This window comes from Gasterosteus aculeatus, chromosome 17, assembly GCF_964276395.1.
Source record: "Gasterosteus aculeatus chromosome 17, fGasAcu3.hap1.1, whole genome shotgun sequence".
Classification (NCBI taxonomy): Eukaryota; Metazoa; Chordata; class Actinopteri; order Perciformes; family Gasterosteidae; genus Gasterosteus; species Gasterosteus aculeatus.
This window is the reverse complement of record NC_135705.1, coordinates 15,384,004-15,406,328: the sequence shown is the minus strand read 5'-3', so window position 1 is coordinate 15,406,328 and position 22,325 is coordinate 15,384,004. Positions and strand designations below refer to the sequence as shown.

General features: G+C 45.6%; 2 protein-coding genes across 2 annotated transcripts; one reads left to right on the top strand and one right to left on the bottom strand.

The window, feature by feature from the left end:
- The first annotated feature begins 278 nt into the window (after nt 1-278).
- On the top strand, nt 279-4,355 carry glrx (glutaredoxin (thioltransferase)). Its single transcript, XM_040202681.2, has 3 exons — nt 279-644; nt 1,544-1,675; nt 3,924-4,355. Exons 1-2 carry the CDS (start codon nt 438-440, stop codon nt 1,655-1,657), a joined length of 321 nt encoding a protein of 106 aa, XP_040058615.1. The 5' UTR covers nt 279-437; the 3' UTR covers nt 1,658-1,675; nt 3,924-4,355.
- rhobtb3 (Rho related BTB domain containing 3) lies at nt 2,292-21,401 on the bottom strand. Its single transcript, XM_040202660.2, has 13 exons — nt 21,088-21,401; nt 20,528-20,759; nt 19,485-19,677; nt 17,113-17,270; nt 16,789-16,897; nt 14,557-14,752; nt 14,222-14,418; nt 10,299-10,408; nt 8,848-8,953; nt 7,857-8,030; nt 5,273-5,439; nt 4,884-4,980; nt 2,292-4,057 (listed from the first exon to the last, which is right to left on the bottom strand). Coding segments are annotated over exons 1-13 (1,860 nt in total). The 5' UTR covers nt 21,090-21,401; the 3' UTR covers nt 2,292-3,938.
- Nucleotides 21,402-22,325: the final 924 nt, after the last annotated feature.

Below are 22,325 nucleotides of genomic sequence, written 5' to 3'. Positions count from 1 at the left end.
CACACCCTGCTGTCTCTGACATACTTACGGTGATTTATCTACATCTTTAACTACAGCTGCTGTCAGAGCGGTTCGACCTGGTCGTAGCGTGCTGATTGAGTCAAAACATGGAAGGGGACGCGTGTCACACTGCTCACGTGTTCGTGTTTCATCACAACCCCACATGCTAAATTAGACAAGTATCCTACAAGCAGGTAAATGGGGGTGGGGGGCCTCTGGTCATCTGTCTATCCCTTTACCATCGCAGGTCATCTCTGGGTCTCCTTAGCCTGCGCATGCGCATATCAGCTTGTAAAGTCAGTCGAGTGAAATATCCCTTTAAGAAGAGGGGGGCGGCTGCCTCTGACGTCATCCTCAGAGAAAACTGTCATCTTTGTTTCTCTCCCATTGATCCCGATTGATTCTCTCGCCTTAAACGTTTCATCGAGCGACTTAAAATGGCGCAGCAGTTTGTGCAAACTAAGATCAAAGGAGACAAAGTAGTGCTGTTCATCAAGCCCACGTGCTCCTTCTGCATTACGGCCAAGGATGTTTTGTCAAAATACAAATTCAAGCCGGGACATTTTGAGTGCATCGATATAAGTGGACGTGGCGACATGGACAACCTGCAGGACTACTTCCGGGAACTCACCGGAGCGCGCACGGTAACCTCGAAGCAGAAACATTCAGAGACCTAAGTTACTGCGTGTGTGGCGCTCTTTTTTTTATAACGGGAGGGTGATTTCAACCCGAGTCATTTTGCTACAGTTGATATGATCCATAAATGTGGTAGAAATAAATGGGAGTCGACAGCTGGAAGCGCGCGCGCAGTAATGAGTCCGGAAGTTCCATTCATGACGGAGTCAGTTTCGCTCATGTGCGTACAAGTCGAGTTATTGATCGTTATACATGCAGTCCTGGAGGAAGAATATCCTCTTTTTCTGGAGCAAACCAAGTAAAATAACTGCAGAAAAAGGCCTACTGTTTTTATATATATATAATATATATATATATATATATATATATTACACTCGCACAGTAATCCAAAAACAGCATTTAACTGTCATTTTTAACTATTGCATCAAACTAACTTGATTGTTGCTTAATTTTACTGCTCATTTTCTCCATTTTAAATGAATGCCACCTTGTGTTTTTTTGTTTTTGATGCTGATGGTAAATGTTGTCCACTGAAGAAGTAAAGTGCTAACTACAATACCCCAGAGAGCCAATAAGACTGAGCCTGATTTATGGCATCAACTTTAAAATTAATGAGAAAAAAGTACATTCAATTCCACCATGCAACCTTGATTAGTTGCAGTTAGAACATCACACATTTACCCTTTTTTAAAATGACAAAATAGTCAAAATAGTGTGCGGCCGTTGCCCCCGACGACCCTGTGCCAGATGTGAAGGGGGTGGAAACCTTGGTGTTATGGCAGATCTTTGATGGTAGACTAACGCGATCCGGTGGCGGAACGTTACATAGTCAATGCACACCGCCAAAAATCCATGACTGCATATTGACCGGATCCCTGTTTCCCTGTCATCGACTTGTCAAACGAAGGTCCCGAGGGTGTTCATCGGCGAGGAGTGCGTCGGAGGCGGCAGCGACGTGGCGGCGCTTCACAAGAGCGGTAAACTGGAGAAGATGCTGCAGTCTATCGGAGCCCTGCAGTGACCGGCTGCAGACCTCCAGGTACATGAACGGGCTCACAAGATGTTTGCTCAGGGAAAGACCGCAGGGGAGAAAAGGAGGGGGTGGGGGTGTAGCCTCGCAGAAAACCCAAAGCAAGTCATTAAGTGCACACATTTGTAACAGTAAGCTCTAATTAGTGCATAAATAAAATGAAAATAAGATGCCCGAGGTAGTGCTCAAAGAGCTAAGAAGTAATTGCGCGGTGGTTAAGACATGAGTGAAACACTGTGTCCCGTACCAAAGGAAATGTTTTCATGGGTGATAAATTGAAAACCGCCTGAAATAAATGAAACCGAATTACTGCAGATGCTTCCACAACATGGTTTGATGAGTAATCAGCCCAAAAACGGAGATCTGATAAGGTCCAACTACAAACGTCATAGTAAGAATGAGGAATCAGTACGATTATCATTCTGAACTATGTTCTCCACCAATATCATGAGACCCCACATCCAGAGACGACTGGTCTTTGTCTCTCCAGAGAGAATCTCTGCCGAATGGGTACATTTCCTAGAGGAAGGGGAGGAAGAATCAATCGACTGCCGGGGGTTAAAAATCGAATTCTGGATAATGACGCGAAAACAGAGCTGAGAGCCGACATTCGTCCAGTCTGTGGTTTGTTCATTCTAAAACATGTCTTTATTTAAAGTCAGACGTCCAGGTATCTACAGTCTGTGCCACGCTGGCCCGGCGGAGCTGCAGGTGGGTCTCCACACACCGGAGTACACTTCGGTTTACAGTCCACTCTTTCAACTGTTATTTACTGTTTCTTTTAAAAGGTGTTCCTAGCACACACACACAGACCGATTGCTGTGGTGCAGCAGCAGCAGGTGAATGATTCACCAGGTGGTGAGAAGGTACTGACTGATGTCACCTGCACACTGTCAAATATTCTCACAGCTCAAGTACTGCTGTGGTTGACCGTAAATGACAGCTGCTAATCCACTAAATAAAAAAATAGCTGCAAAAATGTCAGTATTGACCATTTTGCTTTCACTTTGTCAGACAAATACAATTCTTTTTTTAAACATGCACCTTTTTTAAAGTAAATACCAGTGAAACAGTGAACAGTAAAATAGTGTGACCCAAAAAAAGAAAAAGTCATGTGAACATACAGTATAGTTTACAAAATAATTGCAGCACCAATAAATTATAATCTTGTTATGATTAAAAACAATCCCTCAAATAAAAAACATAGGATAAAATAAATACTATCTACCTAGAGGCATTGTGGTTTTTAAGCGTACCAACTTATGTTCATGATATGGTTATTTTTCCTAAATCTTTACACCACTTTGTCTGCTACCAAAGGCGTTTGCCATTTCATGTGACCGAGACAGACCCTTATTATTGGTTATTGCAAATAGATTCAACATTACGTCGTGTAAACCTGTAAAGGAAGAGGCGTAAAAGTCCAAGCCGCAGGCTTTAAGTAAAAAAAATACGTTGTGTTCTTTATTTGGTGTACTTAATATCTGAGACCGTAGTAGTTTAATTTTTACGATTTAATGTCAAAGCAACGACCAGAATGTATCTCTGAGTGAGTCCAACCGCGGAGATCTGAAAGAAAATTTGTTCTTTACGTTGGTCCTCCTCGTGTGAACTTGACGGCCGTGAAATGGTCGTGAACGTGATTCACCGGCAGCGTTACCGGCGCTCTCCTCTCCGCGATGACGGTCTCCTCTCAAATACAGACAGTCGGCAGCCACAAAGACGCTTTGCAGCAATGCTGCGTGTGGTCACGCTCACAGCTTTCACATGACAAGAGAGCACAGGTGCATTATGGGCCGAGGTTTCGTTTGAGACGATACGGAGGAGCAGTTTTCTACCTGCTCACTCATCATTGCAGTTTGAGATCTGTTCATTTTTTAGCAATAGAGCCATATTGTAGATATTACAGTATAAATATTCTTCACATGGCCCATGGCGAGCTGCTCGTTTTGGATTAATTTGGGGTTTAAGGACCACTCATTTTGCATTGCCCGTGATGGAATAGTCATTAGGCAAAAGGATGCAGTCATCTCTCCCGGGAGGGGGGGGTGAGGCGCGTCACAGCCGAGTGTGTCACCGCGAGGCGACGTTGTCCTTTTGGTTGTGGATCCCTGCGACCGCTGCACCGCGTGTCATCAGAAACAGCCCCGTTGCACGGAAACCACTTCTCCTGCGTGCTTCTCCACGACCCGTCTGACCCTTTTTATTTTCTCCCCCCGGTCTCCCTTCGCTCTGCTCTCCTTCCTCTTTCCCACAGGCATCCGGGGGGCGGTCACATGACTATGCAGCGGGACTTGCGTAGTTTGCGTCGCCGCTGCTGGTACTCGCTGAGCTCCTGCAGGTAGCCTGTGGACGGCCAGCGGAGCCTCTCCACCTGCTCACGCTCCTCCTCTGCAACACGTATAAACACATCAAATGTAGTCACAGCTGAACCCTCACACCTGTATTTACTGTGCTTGGCAAGTAAATGTAACATGTATACTTACAAATGCTTGCATGGTTGCCAAGAGTACAGCCAACATGGCTGAATTGTCTGGCAAGACTTTGTTTATACCAACAAGCATCATGAGCTGTGGCCTTATTCTGACCTTTGACTTCTGTTGTGCCCTTAATTTCCCGTCCAATGACCTGAAATCTATTCTAGTGTGAATGACTAATGATGACAATAAAAACAATGCTATTAACCGGAGCAATGCCGTTAATCTTTGCCTGCATTCATGTGCCAAACGCATATGAATATATCATAGTATTAACTGGTATCAAGCATTACTCCTGTGTAATGCGTAACATAACATGCCATATGCTGCTGTGTGGACTTGGTTTTCAAAGGTGTCAAAGCATGTTTCAAACCTTCAGAAATACAAAGTGAAACGCTCACTTTTTATTCAATAACCGATGGCAATTCACAAGTGATTAATGGACACCTTTTATTACACCTCACATTTTAAAACTAGTTGGCCAACTAACAAAAAATGGCAACCAGCGCGTAGGAGACACACAGCCTAATGCATTTACCGTGTGGAAAAGTAGGACAGATCCTCAATAGCCTGCAGGCATTCTGACTTAATTATTTTAAAAAAGAAGTCTAAAGCCTTCTAAACTGTTGAAATCAGCCGTTTTATAGCCGCAGCTATCGCTGTGCAGCAATTTTATTTTGCACAGCCATCATGTACAAGGCTTATTTGAATGTGTCCGAGGGGGGAGGGGGGGACCTAACCTGAGAGTTCCAGGAAGTCAGGTTTGTGACTGAAGATCAGGTAGTTGTTGGCGATGAAGTGGAGGAGCCAGACATACAGCTGCTCTGCATTGTGGCACTGAGATTCAATACAAACATACACACACGGTTTAATAACAACACTTTTCTCATGAGCATGAACGACTGGTGACATAACCTGAATATCTGTAGAACTAGACGTACAAGATTAAAGCTGGTCACTGAAAAGATTACATTGGGAGGTTTCCTCCATAAACATAACTCGTATCCCGGAAGCTGCAGGAAATGTCATATTATAATGAAATAATCAGTTTAGCCGGCAAAGCCATCTCCCGCAGTTGCGTTTTATTTTCTCTATCCATCTCTCTCGCGTCCTCAAACGTCGCACTGACCTTTGCTCGGCGCAGCAGTCGGATCACGCTGATGCCCGTGGAGGACAGCTCTCTGCTGGGCATGCTCTGGAGGTAAGCGCACACACACACTTCACACAGATGCTGCAGACGCTTCACCTGGTACATCTCCGCACAGACCAGCACGGCCATGGCCTGCAGCACGCTGGCTGGACACACAAAGGCACACAGCACTGTGATGCACATGCAGTAGGAATCACTATGTGCATTCCCTATCATAAAGTCTAGTTGTAGTGGTTGCAATATTTTTAAGCCTGTAGGCCTTCAAAAGTATTTTGGACGCTTGGAAACCCTCCGTGGGGTAAATAGAGTGTTTCTGTGGTTATTGGCCCTAATATGTTTTGAACAGGGCACAAGCACATTCACCAGCGGCATTAAAAAAACATGAAAATAAAAGAATTTTGTGTGTATTTCCTGCAGAATTATAAACAGTATATGAAAAAGTAGTGTACTGCACACAGAGGTTGGGAATCAAAGGGTAATAAGCAGTTGAATTCTGGGCCGTCTCGCTGTAAAACTGTATCAAGACCATGCAAATGAAAGGTTTTGCTTGTGTTGAAGAAGGCACGGAAAGATATTACCCGATGATAGTTACTCACATCTATAGCAGTTTGTGAACATGCACTGGATATGGCAGCAAAAGAAACAGTTCGTGGAGACAAAATTGGAGCTAAAGGCAGAGTGAATGTAGAATATTTGTCATGTGGCCAGATGCAAAGCTCAAAATATGCTAAAACAATATTTTCAACACCGCTTTTACAGAAAAAGACAGTCCAGTTCAAATCCAGCCCTACGACATAACACTGGTGTATTTAGAATCATATTCTCCCATATCTAAGTCCTAATGTATGCGGCATAGTCACGTCAAATAGCATCCTTACATGCGTCAGCAAATCCAACTGTCAGTCTTTTTACTAAAGTCTTAAGTCCAAAATGTCAAATCAGATGACTCCTCATGTTACATGATTCAGTCCCACACAACCCTCAATGTGCCTCCTCCAATAAACACGGCCACTAAGGTTCATCTAGAAACATAGAAATGAAGCGTAGTAACGTAGCCCTCCATCCGACAGCGCGTAGTGTGCAATATTTGCATGAGAGAAATACGCTCCTTCCAATTTCTTGTGGCGACTGCTGGAGTTACCTCGTTTTGACCTTGAGCTCTTACATAACAACAGTGCAGCGGCTGCAGCTTAATGCCTCGTGTTCCCATGACTCCACCTGAAGCTGTTTCTCTGGAAACAGCTTGCTCACCATCCGTCTACCAAAGCCCAATGTTACGGTTTGCTTTTCTGAGTTTTTACATGTATTTTATTTATCAAAACATCTCATGCCCCAAAATAAGGAGATTGTCAGCTCTCAGTAGCTGGTTATTCAGGACAGGTTATTCGCACCCTTTGTGGTGGAAATTTGTGGATTTAGCCCCTGTGAGGGCTGTTTAGGTTCTTTATTCAGCCGCATTGTTATACAGTATAACAATACTGACATGGATGACATACAGTGTTTTAATTAACTACGTTTACAGTAGGTAAGTTTATGGCTGTATCTTAGAACTGTAAAATCTTGATTTGTTTGGGCTTTCTGAAGCAGTGATCATCTGTAGTTGGGGGGGGGGGGGGGAAGGGGGGCTTGATTTGTGATCCGTGATGATGGATGTCATGATCACACACTCACAAGCTTGTAATTCAAAGCTGCATTAAGGAATCTTGTACCACTAGGGGGCTGAAACAAACTCAGCAAGAGGCTTCTATGATATTTTAGCCAATTCAATCGTTTTGCCAACTTGTTAAGTAGGGTTTGCTTTGATTCCCATGTATGAGAAAATGTACCACTATTGTAACTTTAAGGTGGTAGAAACAGGAAAAGAAAATGTAACGTAATTGCCTTCACCAGAGAGAATTGTCAATACTAATTACTTTGTTAATTCAGCGCACATCGTGTCAAAGAGTGACACAGGGAAAGAAAAACGACAACATGTTTTGGGGAAGTGAGTTGCGAGTGCAGTGGCGATGCTGCGCGTTGATTTTGTCATCACTGCTGTGCTCCACCAGACTCGTGAGACCGACACTGGCAGCACGTCGCAGCACAGATGGTTGGTGGGACTTGTCATCTGTGCTTTTGTTCTGGGCCGTGCTCAGTGAGCGACGCCAGGGGGGGGGGGGGAACACCGCTGCATCTCTCTCAAACGTTCGGTAATGGAGCATATTCCTGCAGCACATTAAAAGGACATCAAAGTCCCATTGTCCTTCTGCAATAGACTGTCATTTTGTTGGTCAGATCCGTGGCATTTAAAAGCAGCTTTTCATCTCTAACGGGTGAACAAAACCACCAGAGATGGTGTTCCTCAACAAAGCATGCTGTATTCTTATTCACAGCACTTGTTGAAAAGAGTAGTTATACACTAATAAGAGAATAACACGCTGACTCAGCGCTTTAGTTGAGGAGGGGAGGGACAGCTTGATTTGTCTTTACTTAAAGGTGTGTTTGCAGTTTTAGGCACCTGAAACAGCCTTAATGTTATTGTAATAGAGTAGTTTGACGTGTGGGCTGTGTGCAGTAAACCCACCAGGACAGCAGGAGTCAGTGTAGAGGTACTCCAGGAAGGACAGGAAGGTATCTGAGGAGACACCGTGAATGGGCACCACTCGGCTCCGGGCCTCTGCATATTTCCCACTGAACATGGCCGCCATGACGTCACAGCGCGCCACCAGCACTGCTCGATGGGCTGGCAACACACTCCCTTAAACACACACACACACACACGTAAAATTAACAACTAGGTTTAGAATCTCAGAGTAGCTTCAAGGAATGTCCCACAGAGCTGTGAAGTGAAATTCCTGCAGGTATAAACTGTTAATGGTAAATGTATTAAATGTTGACCGATGGGGACAGAATGCTTCTCTTATGTAAAACAGTTTGAAGTTAATCCCAAAGACGTAAACCCATTTGAATAATTATTAAAAACCCCAAAGGTTATATCACCAACAAAGCTGTTTTTGCTCGTCACAGAAGTGTAACGGCCAAATTTAATTCAATTTGACTTAGAAGTGAAGATCTGTCATTTCAATTAACGGGACAAAAATATGAAAAGCCAGGGCAGAAGTCCTGACATAATCACTGTCATGAAGTTTAACATTAACAGCTGTCATTATACTCGGCACATATGGGATTAAAAACATCTTTATATTTGTAAGTGTAACTCGCCGTTCGGGAGGTGCAATGAGATGAAAAGCTCACTGTTTTTTTTAATGAAATAAATATTGATTAGGATACACTTTCTTTGGGATATCATTTCGGGATTTCTCAGTTTGATCATTTAATAGGAGGTTTGAGTCGAGGAGGAGCTTCTGGTGGGATGAAACCCCGCGGGACCCGAAGGCCTCGTCCCTCGTACCGCTTTAACTTATTATGCCTGCGAATGGATACCAAGCCTCTGGAGGGAAATCATATTAAATCACTGCTAATTAAATGTGACCCGTCGCTGATGTGTGACGGCGCATTCATTTGTAAATGTGTGTGTGTGTGTGTGTGTGTGTAACAGATAAGCGCTGACCCACCTTGCACCATGAAGATGACGTCAGAGTAAAGAGGAGAATTGAAGAGGTTGACTAGAGTTTGGGGGCCGAGCTGAGCTGCCCGGGCGCTCGGCGTGTCTCTCTGGCTCTACAAAAGCACACACACACACACACACACACACACACACAGAGCAAGAGACAAGAAGCCAAAATGAATGTTCAGCGAGGTAACATCCCTGTGCCGGATGTCAGGTGCTAGTTACCAGCACAATTGCCATTCTGTGCATCCAGCTCACCGCCGCTGTGGAATACTAAAGGCTCTCTGCTCGTCTTGCTCCTCTACCCAAACGCGCTTTAACTGCAATGCCGAGAACGACTTGACAGGACTGAACTAAGACCAAAAAAAACGACTGGGAACCACCCGCTCGTCCAGACCGTCTACTTATCTACACGTTGAAGATATGCATAATCTAATACATGCGCATGCGGTGTTGCAGTGTACTGCATTGCGCGGCAGGTGAAATCTGTATTATGGGAAAGGCTGTCAGTTAATCTTTGCAGTGAATGTGCACAAGCTGCTGTGTTAAGTCCTCAAATTAAATTCTTGAAAGCGTCCCATTACCATTGCGTGACCTTTCTCAGTCAACTGAAGCGCAAAGGACTTCATATTCTCACACGGCTCGGCTGCAGAAGGAGCGCTCAGCAAACAGCTACAGAGTCGAGCTCCTTTTTTTATTCTGTGTAAACCAATGCAAAGCTTACGGGAAAGCTCTATGGCAAAAAAAATGCCCGCCGCTGTCGCAGCGGGAGATGACCCGGAGGTGTTTGTGGAGGACGAGATCAAATCACGACAGGACATTAACGGTGTCTCTTCGCGTTAAAGCGGCCCAGCCGTCTCACGGTGTGTCAGCTCGCTTCAACACTGCCTCAGGTAGCAGACCTAGTTCTATCCAGATGGGTTGGTGGACCATGCATGGTGGGGCCAAAGGCTTGTCAGACGCACCCGTGTCACATCTCCGGATCCCTCTTTAAATGTCAAAGCCCGCCGCCTCTTACAAAGCGCCACCTGACTTTTTTTTTTTTCAGATGGGCACAATACGGTTTTGAAGGCAACGTTGGACTTTATTGCTGATGTCTCATCTGAACTCTTCAAGGATATTGTGTTTTGCTTTGGCTCCTTTAAGGGCATCTCTCATTTGGTCCTTATTTGCAAAGTGTCTGGGAGGTGATACGGGCAGCAATTATGTAAATATGCTCAATTTAGCCAGAATATTACTGCAATGCTTTTTAAACAAAGGTCTCGCCAATTAAGATGATGTTTGATCTGCAACTACAAAAACATGCGTCTATTTGACACGTTATAGATATTTAACCTCTATTGGTGGGGACTGCTGTTTTAGGATACACAGCATAAGTAATTCCATCCTTGGACGACATCATTTGATTTTTAGGGTGTGTGTGTAGTTGTAAGAGAGGTGATTTTAAGACCTCACCCTGTCTTTGCCGATGAGGGATCGTATGCGCTCCATAAGTTGAGCCACAGCTAGTGAATTCTTCAGCTTCTCATCCAAGGCCTCCTGAAGGTGATCCCACTCCCACGCTCCTTAAAAACATCCACAAACACAATGATTCTCTGCAACCAGAATAGCACCGTTAACAGAAATACACAGGTAAACTCTTTTTAAGATGGCACCATGTTCTGAAACACCCACATCCCTCACACACAGACTCCTCTAGGCCGGTTTTTCACAGAGTTGCCTTGTTCTTAAATGTGTTTATATAATCCACAGTGATTATGGGTTGGACACCAAGTCTGGGTTGCATAAATGTCAGAAATAGTGACCCAAAATACCTTCACCACACACACCAGGAGCAATAATACATCTTAATATAGCAACCAGCATAAACATATGTAAACATATTTTTCCTATTTAAATAACAGATATAGTAATAATTAAATAGTTTGGCTTGTAGACAGAGTATATTTCTGTATTTTTGATCTCGTGTTTTGATCTAGTGTGTTCTGCAGCTATGCCGACATGCTGCCATTGACAATGCTTTAATACTGATGTGTATTAGATGATGTTGATCAAGTTCATCTTAGCTTAGCGGTTTGGTGTGCTAACAGTTCGAACAAAGTACGTCTGAGGGTCATTAGTCGTGGAGGTATTTGGTCATAATCAAGACTTAAAGACTTTCAATTGGTCCTGATGATGCGTAATGGCAATTGAAAAAAGTAAGGGATCACCTGAATAAATTGATTACAATATTTCTGAGAAAAACAAAGGGAAAGTCAGGAAGGGAAAGGATTCATTCTCTGGGGACCATTGATGTCACTAGAATTACAAAAACATTATAGATGCACAATGAACAAATAAGAGCGGTAATTAACGCACAAATGAGTTAGCAGTTTTGCACATTCAATTGTACTAGAATTATATTTTGGGGAGCAAAATGTGTCAACATAACAAACTTGTGTTTACTCCAGAGCTTTTTTCAGCCATAATCCAAAATCACATGGGACAATCCTGTCATCTTTTTGTCAATGAGTGCAATGCCAAATTTCTGGGTCAGCCTAAAAAAACATTATCCCCTGTAGCACTTAGACACTTAGTCTGTGACTAATTTGCCATAAAATAGGATGTAAAATATAAATACTTCAAGCTGCCCAGCTGCGTTCAATCACTGCACTGGTATTCTCCTTTATAACGCGTGCACAGCCCTGCAGCTCGATTGGGATGGCGCAAGTGGTCTCACTGGGACACAAACAGACTGTTGAGGGAAGGAGGGCGCTCGGCTGGGCAGGATTTATCTCATCACCAGCTCATAATGACGGTATTTGGGCTGATAGAGGGATTATCTCAACACGCGGTGCCCGGATAATGACACTGAAAAGCACAGGCCCATCGTGGGCAGCGTGAGGGATGAGCTCAGGAGCTGAAGACGTATGATGCAGCCAGACACCGAGCAACACACCTGGATGGACCAGGAGATGCCTCCATGTGAGTTATGGAAAGCAACGGGATACAATGGAATACACATGCACGAAGCCAGCGTTGCAAGAATGCTTAAATCCTTCAAATAGGTTTTGAGTGCTGATGTCTCAACCACCTACACAAACAACAACAAAGTCTACTTTTCAGTAGACATTGTAGAGATTACCACTAATTTCCCCAGAGGCTCTTCTTTACATCCTCCAAAATGACTTAGATACTACATTCCTGATTCTAAATCTCAACCCAAACAAGGGCATAAAACTGTGCACTTTATGCTAAATTCAGTTGCTGGGAAACTAGATTATATGTCCCAAAGACAACTGGCCTGTAGTCTAACACCTGATCCCAAATAATGACCACAAGCACACAAGTGATTCATCTCGGTTGTACACGAATACATGTGATAAACCTGCACACACACACACACACACACACACACACACACACACACACACTAGCAACTGAGTGACAAAGTCAATAAATCGGCTGCACACTACACAAGGAGACAGAGTCTCACATTGTTAACATCACACAAACAAAGTCACGGCTTCGGTGACCGTCCACACCAAGCGCGGAATAATAACCGCCAGTGTGACGCGCTGCGTTTAAGCAGACACGATATTGTTATGGAAATGAGTTCCGCTAAGCCAATAAAATGAGCCGCAACGGAGAAATGAGTGGCACTGAATTGCGAGCAGAAAACAGTCCTCCCGTCTCTGGGAATGCAAAGTACGGCTTGTTGTGGATTTACTGCAAATGAACGTCAAGCACTGACTCATTGTACTACCAACATTTCTATCTTTGCAAAGGAGGCGCATCAGGAAATACACTTATACAGAAATACACACACTGTATGCAAGGTCAACCCCTTTAAACGTACAATCAGACCCACATTTTTGATGGTTAACATTAGTTATTGTTCACACGAGACTGGACACCGTCTCCCTGCAGTGTTTTATATGCGTATTTTGCTCTCCGCTATTCTCCCCGGCCACACACACACACACACACACACACACACACACACACTGCATGCTCTGTTGCCCATCACCCAAGCCCTCTCCACCAGCTCCTTTAAACACTCCATCCCCCTCTCATGTCCCGCCACCTTGGTTTTGCACCCTTCTCACAATTTTCTATATTCCTCCCTCCATCTTTCAACTGCCTCCGTTCTTATTCTCATTCATGCAGTCACTCACTCACTGAAACTCAGTGTGCCCCTATGAGCTTCTTACCCTTTACCAGCACACACGCACTCTGCTTATGTGTGTGTGTGTCTGTGTGTGCCTTTAGTGTATACGTGTGTCAAACCATCAGTGTTGCTCACATACATGTTAAGAGGCGGCCATGAATCAGATGTTAGCACAGCTTTTTGCCATAAGGACGTCTGCACGACATTGAGCCTGCGATGAAGCGCTGGCGTGCAGGCGGCAGCACAGCGCTGCAGGTTCTGATCCGCAGACTGAGAAGGAATTCGTGATGGCACTGCCAATGTAGGGAACATCACGCGGATGTTTAACTAGCGTTCATACGCCATCGCAAGAACATCTTGGGGGGCGAGTGCCAATATCTGCAAATTAATTGGTTGATTGTTTTACGCCTGCGTGAGGTTCAATTTCTGCAAAGATGTCGCTGGTGTACAAATCCATGTTCAATAGAACTGAGCTGGGTGGAGATAAAAGACACACGAGTGGCCTGAGGCCTCGGAGTACAAAGAGGACAGCACTGTGGGATAACAGTATTATGCAATGAATGATCAGCCACTAGATTGAAACACTGCAGTTGGTTAGTAACAAGCACTTTCAAATTTGACTGATTTCTGTTCCCCACCATAATGGAACATTGGATGAGATCCAATGGCAAGCTGCTTTCTGCTGCCAGCAGACATTCATCATGACATCTAAATTATTGGAATAAGAGAAACTACTTTTGGGGAGCTCCTGTGCTGCGAATGTATGTTGAGCCCTGTGAGCTGCGTCCAGTCGTAATGTGCGTTTTTCTCTGGCTGATATGGCAACAAACGGGGAGCGCCATGAATGAAACACCAGCCTTGCTATTAGCAAGATGCGGACCAGTGTCCGCAAAACCAGGTTATTAATGATAAATGCAATTGAATAAATTGGGCAGTTTGTTGCAACTGGAAGATTTTTTTTCAAAGCCCCCAGAATTCCTGTGTAGCAGTGATGCTGTTGTCGGGAGAGTTTTTTATTTGGATCTCCAGTTTGTAGTTGACACTTTTAAATTGACATAACGGATACTTGTTTTCAAATCCGTTTTTTTTAAGGAGTGTCATTTGAGATCACAAGGATGAGTCTGATGTATTAATATACAGATATACAAACATAAAAAACACAAAACAGCAGATTTATGTTTTTCTCAGTTGTGTTCCGAGTGTGCTGCGTTTGACTGATGGTTCTTACCTCTATAGATGAACATGAGAGTCTCCCACAAGCACATACACAGTAAGGGGTCCTTCACCACCAGGCGGGAGAGGCGTCCCGTCAGGTGGCCCTCTGTCCGTGGCAAGTCATCAATAATCCCCCCGTCCCAGGTGGAGAGCAGCGAGGGAGGGCCCCCGTCCCGCTCTCTGCAAACACAGCGCGACTGGGGACGTTCCCTGTGCAGCCGGAGATGAAGTGAAGCAAAGAGTCACAGTTGGCAGACGGTGCCGAGCTGCTGCCGGCTGCAGGCTCAGCCGGTGAATAGCTTGTACGCCCCCCCCCCCGCCATGTGAACTAGCTAAAGTCTCTCCTACCTGGCCTTGGGCCCCAGGAGCAGCTGTCTGAAGTACGGACTGACGGCACAGAGCACAGCCGCGTGCGCCCACCCCAGCTCTTTGCCGGAGTCCCCGGCGTAGAACGCCACATCGGCGAACTGCACGCCGCGCTCCAGCAACCACTGCATGTCCTGGGAGAAGCTGGACTCCTCTACCCGGATGGGGGGGAGACGTGCTGAACGGAGGGGTGGGGGGGGGGGGTGACAGATGGGATGAACAATCGAAACGATACAAGACCAAGATTTTTTTGTTAATCCACCGCGCGCCTGCGTGGAATTTCCCTTTTGACACCGGAGATCAATGGGGTGTACGCGGGTGTGTGCACAGTGATAGTGACAGCCATAGTGTAGTGGGATCTTCTGGTTCACAAAGAGAGCCGGAGGAGAGACCGGTGTGATGGTGTGCCCTGCCCTGTTGCTTCAGTTAACAGTGGATATAAGAAACATTCTGCAGTTGATAGAAAAAAAAAGGAAGAAAGGAAGAAAAAGAACAAACTTGGCTTCATGATGCATGTTCTCATGAATTCAGATGAACAAAAAGAGAAAAAGAACTGAGCAAGGAAGCGAAGGAAGAGCGGGGGATGGGGATTTACAAATCATTGTCCAATTATATTCCCATTCATGCTTCACACATACCGCTCCTCTTAGACCTCACATTTTTTATGACCGCTCAGATTTGGCTGTAAAAATGGTGCTGTTGTTTAATCAATGAATGTCATATTTAATACAAGCCACACCTTAAGTACAGTTAAGTAGCTTTGGACAAACACCAACAACTCTGCCAGCTCTTTTTGGCTCGACTTACAGCTGTCAGTCACTTCATTAGATTTAGTAGTAAAGTGGCCAGATCAGTATTTATAACATAGTTGATGTTGAATATTTTTCAGGTTCTTTATTCTGTAAAAACGCTCTGTGAGTGGGAAAATGCTGAAATGTCGGCCTGGAGAAGAAGAACTTAACGTAAGCTTCTACCCAAATAAGTTCTCATGATGTCATTTTGAATAAAGCACTTTGTCTATGGCAACATCCAGTAACCAGGAATGGCAGACGACTGCAGATTCAATCATGTTGTCTTTTAGTCATTTAGTAGAAGGAAGTGCCAAAGTCTAAAATAGCAGAGCATAAAGAAACGAGCACTCCAGCTCGCCTTGTTTCTTTTAAGCTTTGAAAAACGTTACTTTGCCTCTGCTTCTGGCAGGTATTAGTCTATTTTGATCTTCAACCTGTACATTCGTTTATTAATTAATTAGCCATGTGTGTTTGCAATATCTGATTGGCTTGAAGGCAATTTGATTAAGTGTATAACAAAGCTACTGTCTGCTACCAACTGAAATCTTCTGACAAAAGTTCAATGAGGCTTGTTTAGAAGCTAAATTAATATCTCAATTGAAATTTTGAATTTCCGCAGATTAAAAACTAAATGAGGATCAATTAGTTGATCCTTAACTTGCAACATATTTTGATTAACAATTGAATGTTTGCTGGACATTTTCTGATGCATGTTTCTACAGAGAGAAAGAATATTTAAGAATGTGCCAGTTTGGTTTGACTAAAACTAAACTAAACTAAAACTTAAACGTTTTATATATATATATGTATATATTTATTTCAGCACTAGGCTAAGTTAAAAACACGTAAGAAAAACAAAGACATGTATTAGGGGTGTTACCGGCAGGACACGATCGGGATCACGTTCAGTTGCCTAAATACCTGAGTGGATTTAGAACATTTGTTTAAGGACGCGGTCAATAAGTAATCTGCAGCTCTGCGAGCGCTGCCTCACAACGCTGCACTGAACTCTCAGTTGCTGCCGTGTTCGGCGCTGAAATGAACTCAGTTCAAAATTGATTCAAACGTCATGAAATAAAAGTAGTCTACCTAGCTCTTTGTCTCGCCTCTAATTTCCAGTTTGGAACAGGGCATATTGATCTGGATAAAAACCTTTGTGCTCAGCTTTTTTTATAGCCATGTAAGCTGTAAGAAGAAACAATTCAGTCAGTCCGGTTGTCCGAGTGTTCTGCCTGCAGCACAAAAAGAGCATTTTAAAGCAGCAATAATTACTGAATAATATGAAAACTACTAAATGTGTTAGTAAATAAGAAGACTTAAATTTGTAGAATTGCTTAAAGGGAGTAAATGCTGACCAGATCTGAAAGATGCCACTTGAAATAAAAGAGATATCAGCTTTTGAGTACCATAGTTACGCTCTCACCTGGTTGTTCTAAGTGAGGGGGGCGGAGATCGTTCACTTTATTTCCTCGCCTCTTCTCCGGCCTCTCTTTGGCTTTGTGTTTCAGACACTGGATCATGAAGTACTCGAGCTGAACAACACAGAAATGTGTGCGTTAGTACGAAACGCAAGGCACCCAAACACTGATGTTAGATCACGAGTTCTTGGCCAAGGAAACAACTTCCTGAGAAGACCGACTTAGCTGCCTGTACTCGTGTCTCCTCTGCTGAGAGCTGAACTCAAACCCAGAGTGAAAAGTTACTATTTCATTTTACAGCTCATTTGCTGTGTGAGGAGGCCGCTTACCACGCTGCCAAAGTAGCGGCCCACAAAGACGTGGTTGAGTGAGGGCAGCTCCAGGTACGTGGCCCCCAGGTCGCGGGAGAGCTGCAGACCTTCGCTGTGAGGCACGCAGCTGCTCCAGTCGGACGCACAGAGCGGGCACGTACACGGAGGGCCTTCATCTGAGCGCAGAGGAGAGAGAAGAGTTCCGTTCCACGATTATTTAGATGGTATAAATAGCTGAATCAAATAAATAGTTAACGAGGGTATCTGAGAACCATTACAGAGTCGCTGATATGACATTATGCTAAATTCAAGCATGTGCTGTTAATGGCGATGCCAGGTATGAAACAGAAGATGTTTAAAGACGGAAGTGAGATCAAGAAATGTGCACCGTGCGGCGATAGTTCCCAATAGATTCAGCAAATTCATTTAACAGAGTTCACACCACAGTGTGAACAAGCCCTAACTCAGGTGGTATTAGTCTGCATGACCTTTTCCCCACTAGACCAATCAGAGAAAAGCTGCGTGACAATGTTTTAATATCCTTATATGTCAGTAAAAGTGAAAATATATTTATGTACTGTCACTATAACAAGAATTTAGTCAAATAAAAGAACACGACGCTCAAATCCTATTCTTTTTAATGTGCCAGTGCTTTAAAAGGACAGAAAGGTGCACCAAATCCCTAAAAGTTACTTTGTTCCACATTTTACAATGTAAAGTAAAAACAAATCTGGCCAAACAGAACATGAAAGCCAGATGTCACAGCCACATGTGCTTTGATTGAGTGGACCGGTCCTTCTTTGTAATTCCACTGTAGTCAAACAATAACAATGTTAAACAGGTTCATTTGTGTCTTTCCATTTCGTGACCAATTTTCTGCTTTTCTGCTTTGTAGTGTTTATTTGATGCTGGTTCCCGTCATGTACATCGTACTTCCACCTTTTCATCTTCACAAGGTCAAAAAAAGAAGAAGAAGAATTCTTTTGCAGCAGAAACGATGGATCATCGTAAACTCTGCAAAGCGCATGTGCCACACTGTGTTATGTTTGCATCGGGACCAAAGCGACAGAATCCGACAGAAAATTTGGAGGGATTAGCTTGAAGGAGAACAAAAAACAGAAAAGGACTGGCAGAAGAGGGAGAGAGACAGATATAAAAGAGAGAAATCACTGAGGCATTACATGAATACAGCTAACAAAATTAATTGAAAGACAGAGCCGGACAGAGCGCGCGCGTGTGTGTGTGTGTGTGTGTGTGCGTGTGCGTGTGCGTGTGCGTGTGCGTGTGTGTGTGTGTGTGTGTGTGTGTGTGTGTGTGTGTGTGTGTGTGTGTGGCTGACAGGCGGTGACTTGGCGTATCAGTGATATGTTTGTGTGCGTGCGCGTGCCCTTGGATAAATCTGTCTGTGCTCCTGCGTTCAGCTCCGGTTTAATGGCTCCATTAATGCCCGTTCGGCAGCGCTCTCTGCCTCAGCGGTGCCTGGGGTGGTCTAAAGCCGAGCAGCAGGAAGCGCTCGGTGCTCAGCCGTCGCTCTCTTCAATCATGGGGGGGGGTAGCGTGGAGATACTCGCAGCAGCCACAAACAAGTACACAAACAAAGGCTCCGGTCTGCATCTCCCCACTTCCTCTCCTCCCTCTCCTTCTCTTTGGCAAAACCTTGCCTTAAAATGTGATCGTTGTGCAGCGGCGCTCTGACAGGATCTCAGAGTGTGTGGTGCAGACAAGCTAAAAATACAAGCTGGTGCATTTGATGAGTGTGTTTACGGAATCTGGAATCAACAAGGGTCAGTGAGTGTGTGTGTGTTCAGAAACACATGCAGACCCACCAACCTGCCAGATGCATGCATGTAAATTTGTGATGTGTTAAGCAGCCTCCAGCAAGGCTACACCCGAGGGCCTTAGTCCTACTCATTGGTGTGATGCACTTTTGCGTTTTGTGTATATCTAAGTGCTGTGTGCGTGCTCTTGTCTGCTTGCAAGGCTAATTAAAAGACCAAAAAATATCAAACTTAATGTTCGCTTTGGTGCGTTTCCAGCAGGCAAGCATGTGAGCGGACCCCACGACGGCAGGCGAGAGGAGATCTAATCATGAGCATCCTCCTCCTCAATGCTGGGGAGGACACGCTCGAGGACACAAGGCTCTGGAAAAGGGATCTCACGGCCGATATCATGGTGCATCAAAATCAACATCTGAGGCAGCAGTTAATCATCCCATTAAGACACCAGCATATGATGTAGAACGGCGGAGAGATAAGACATTTTCTATTTGCAGCCTCTCAAACTATTTTTCCCACATAGCAATGAAAACTGTTGGAAGAGCCGTCGGTCGTCAAGGCGTCGGAGGGCCAAACTGAACTCTTATCAAAAACACGGGACGACGGCATCCTCACCGTTGAGCCGCGCCCCGACAGCGACCAGGATGACCGGCACGCCCCAGTGCCTCAGGAGCGGGCGGAGTCTCGGCGCGTAGTTGTTCCTGACCTGCTGAAAGGCCAGCTTGTCCGTGACTGAATATTTAATGACCAGGATGTCGGCCTGTTCGAGAACTTTCCGCACGCTTGTCCAATCGCTGTCCAACAGGTCCTGGAAAAGGCAAGAGCAGCAAAAGATAATAATAAATAAACAGGAGGTCCGAACGGCCAACCTGTGGGCCACAACTTAGATGACCCTAATCTTTCCCCTCTGACTCTCCCTCGGTATGAAATACCTCAGTGTGGCGTCTGGGACTTTACCCCCAAGGACCTAAGAGAGGCCATAGCTGCTCACTCTAAACCAATCGGATTCAACTCATTAGGCAGGCAAGAACACCTCAGAAAGCTTTGAACAATTCGAACAAAAACAAGGACAAAGAGCCATAGAATTCGATTGACAGACATTGTGCAGCACCGCCCGCTGACATTGTTAGATGGCCCCACAAAAGGCACTTACAGTGCTGCTACGAAATAACAACTGTGCTTTCATTTCATATTCACAGGCGAGTTCTTTCATCATTCCTTTCCCTTTGCGTCGTGCGTGTTAAAATAGCGCCCTCTTTAAACTAGAGACACTTTTGTGTACTTTTGGCAGGGTAGTGGTTTTGGAATTTGAAATGTGGTTTGTGTTTGTGAGAAACACGAGCAGAGTGAGAAAGTAAACAGCACGTCAGTGTCTAAGTGACACGCACTCTTTTACAACGACAATGCAAAACGACACCCTTATCTTTATGGCGTGTTTTGCCGTCTTGGCCCTGACGTCCCCATGAGCATCATGCAGGGAGAATTGAGGCAAAGCAACGCCATGAAAGACTCCTACGGGTCCAAAGTAAAGAGATCAGAGTCAATTGAAAACTAGGATTCACACTGTTTCTGTGGGTCTCTCCCTCCCTAAAACAAAACCTGTCGTGCACACACACACACACACACACACACACACACACGCACACGAGCACCCTTACCCAGCTGGGGCAATCCCGAACCACAACAGTGACGTCTCCGAACACGCGCGACGTGTACTCCATGAAGGCCGGGTTGTGAATGCTGCTCTCCAGGTCGCACGGCCCCACCAGCGCTCCCTGGCCCAGGTAACTCCACAGCAGGCCTCCCTGGAGCTGCCCCTGGCCCATGATCTCCTCCCCGGGCCCGACCCCCCCGGGGCACTCGCTGCCCAGGGCCACGATGTGGATGGACCTGCGGAGGAGACAACTCGGCGGTGACTTGAATCCTCCAGAGGAATGGTGAGGTGAGGGGAGTCAGGTGTTGGGGGGGGGACCTTTGTTCATTATTACTCTCATCTTTCACGGAAGACAGTGCATCACCATTGTGACACTGAACGAGGCCCTAATAGGCTCCACGTGAGGCGGCATTACGGACCAATAAATCAGACACTTTGAGACATTTATTCGGCGATGAATTTCCTACGAAACCTACAACGACAACAGCAGAAGGAAAACGCATGCGACGCGGGAAGCCGCGCTCCTCTCGCGCCTTAATGAGTTGCGGCTTCACAGCAACTTACATTGTGTCTGCCGCGGCTTTCGTTCCGCTTCTTTACGCCGTGGAGCCCGTTTCCCTCGCGGTGCGTTTTCCGCGACAGACTGCAGTCGAACTCGGCTTTTCCGCAATGAGCCGCGGCTCCGCTCCGACGTTAATCCCTCTCATCGGGGGCCGCCCCCCCGGGACCGCGGCTGCTGCTGCTGCTGCTGCTGCTGGGGAGTCTCGTCCCCCCCCCCCACCCCGTCTCGTTATTCATTCATAAAAGCGGAGACCGACACCGTCCCTAACCGACCGCAGAGGCGCACCGGACAGCCGGCGGAGCAGCAGACTGTGTGCGCGCGCGTGTGAGTGTGTGCGTGCGTGCGTGCGTGTGTGTGTGTGTGTGTGTGCAGCTGCGCCCATGGGCAGCCAATGCGCTAACCGACGAACAAGTTGTCACTCGATAGGAAACACAATTAGCGACGAGAGGTCAACCTCGCGCCTCTACGGGCAGAGCGACCGGATGACGTCTGCGCACAAGTCTCTGTGGCAGAGAACAACTGGGGGGAGAGAGAGAGAGAGAGAGAGAGAGAGACAGGGAGAGAGAGGGAGAGAGGGAGAGAGAGAGAGAGACAGGGAGAGAGAGAGAGCGGTCGCGCCTGACTCAGCAACGCGCACGCGGGAATAAGGCGCGTATGCGCGCCCGAGGGAGCGCACACCAAAACGCACACGCACACACACACACACACACAAACACCCGGCTTCTCGTCACACATGACAATTTTTGTCAATTAAACATGTGTTTTCACCTGGTTGTGTTTTCGAAGCAGATCGTTTGTGACTGACTGCAGGAGCAGAGCGCGGAACGTTGTCAATACAAAGACGGAGTGAGACAGTAACTGTCTCCTGTCCCTCATCACTAAGACAGACACAAAGGGAATGGATGTGCGCGTGGGGAGCAATGTTAATGGTAGCAGTGATGTGAATGATAATGAGCCAGTGTTAGGAGACGATCTGAACTTTAACTGGCTTTAGGGATGGTTTTGTAGTCCGTTAGGTGACAATATCCGTGTAGGATGAGCTCTTTAAAACGAAAGAATATCTCAAATATGTACAGTTCTATCAGAGCCTGCCCGTCATTCATCACCACAGTAAAAAAAGCTCCCCCTCTGGAGTATAAGATACCCCGCTGAGCCGTTTCCCAGTCTGCTCTTTATGGTGACATAGAGCCCTCTGCTTGACCTTTTGCAAAGGACCTTCTGCGCACAACTGTACCTGCTT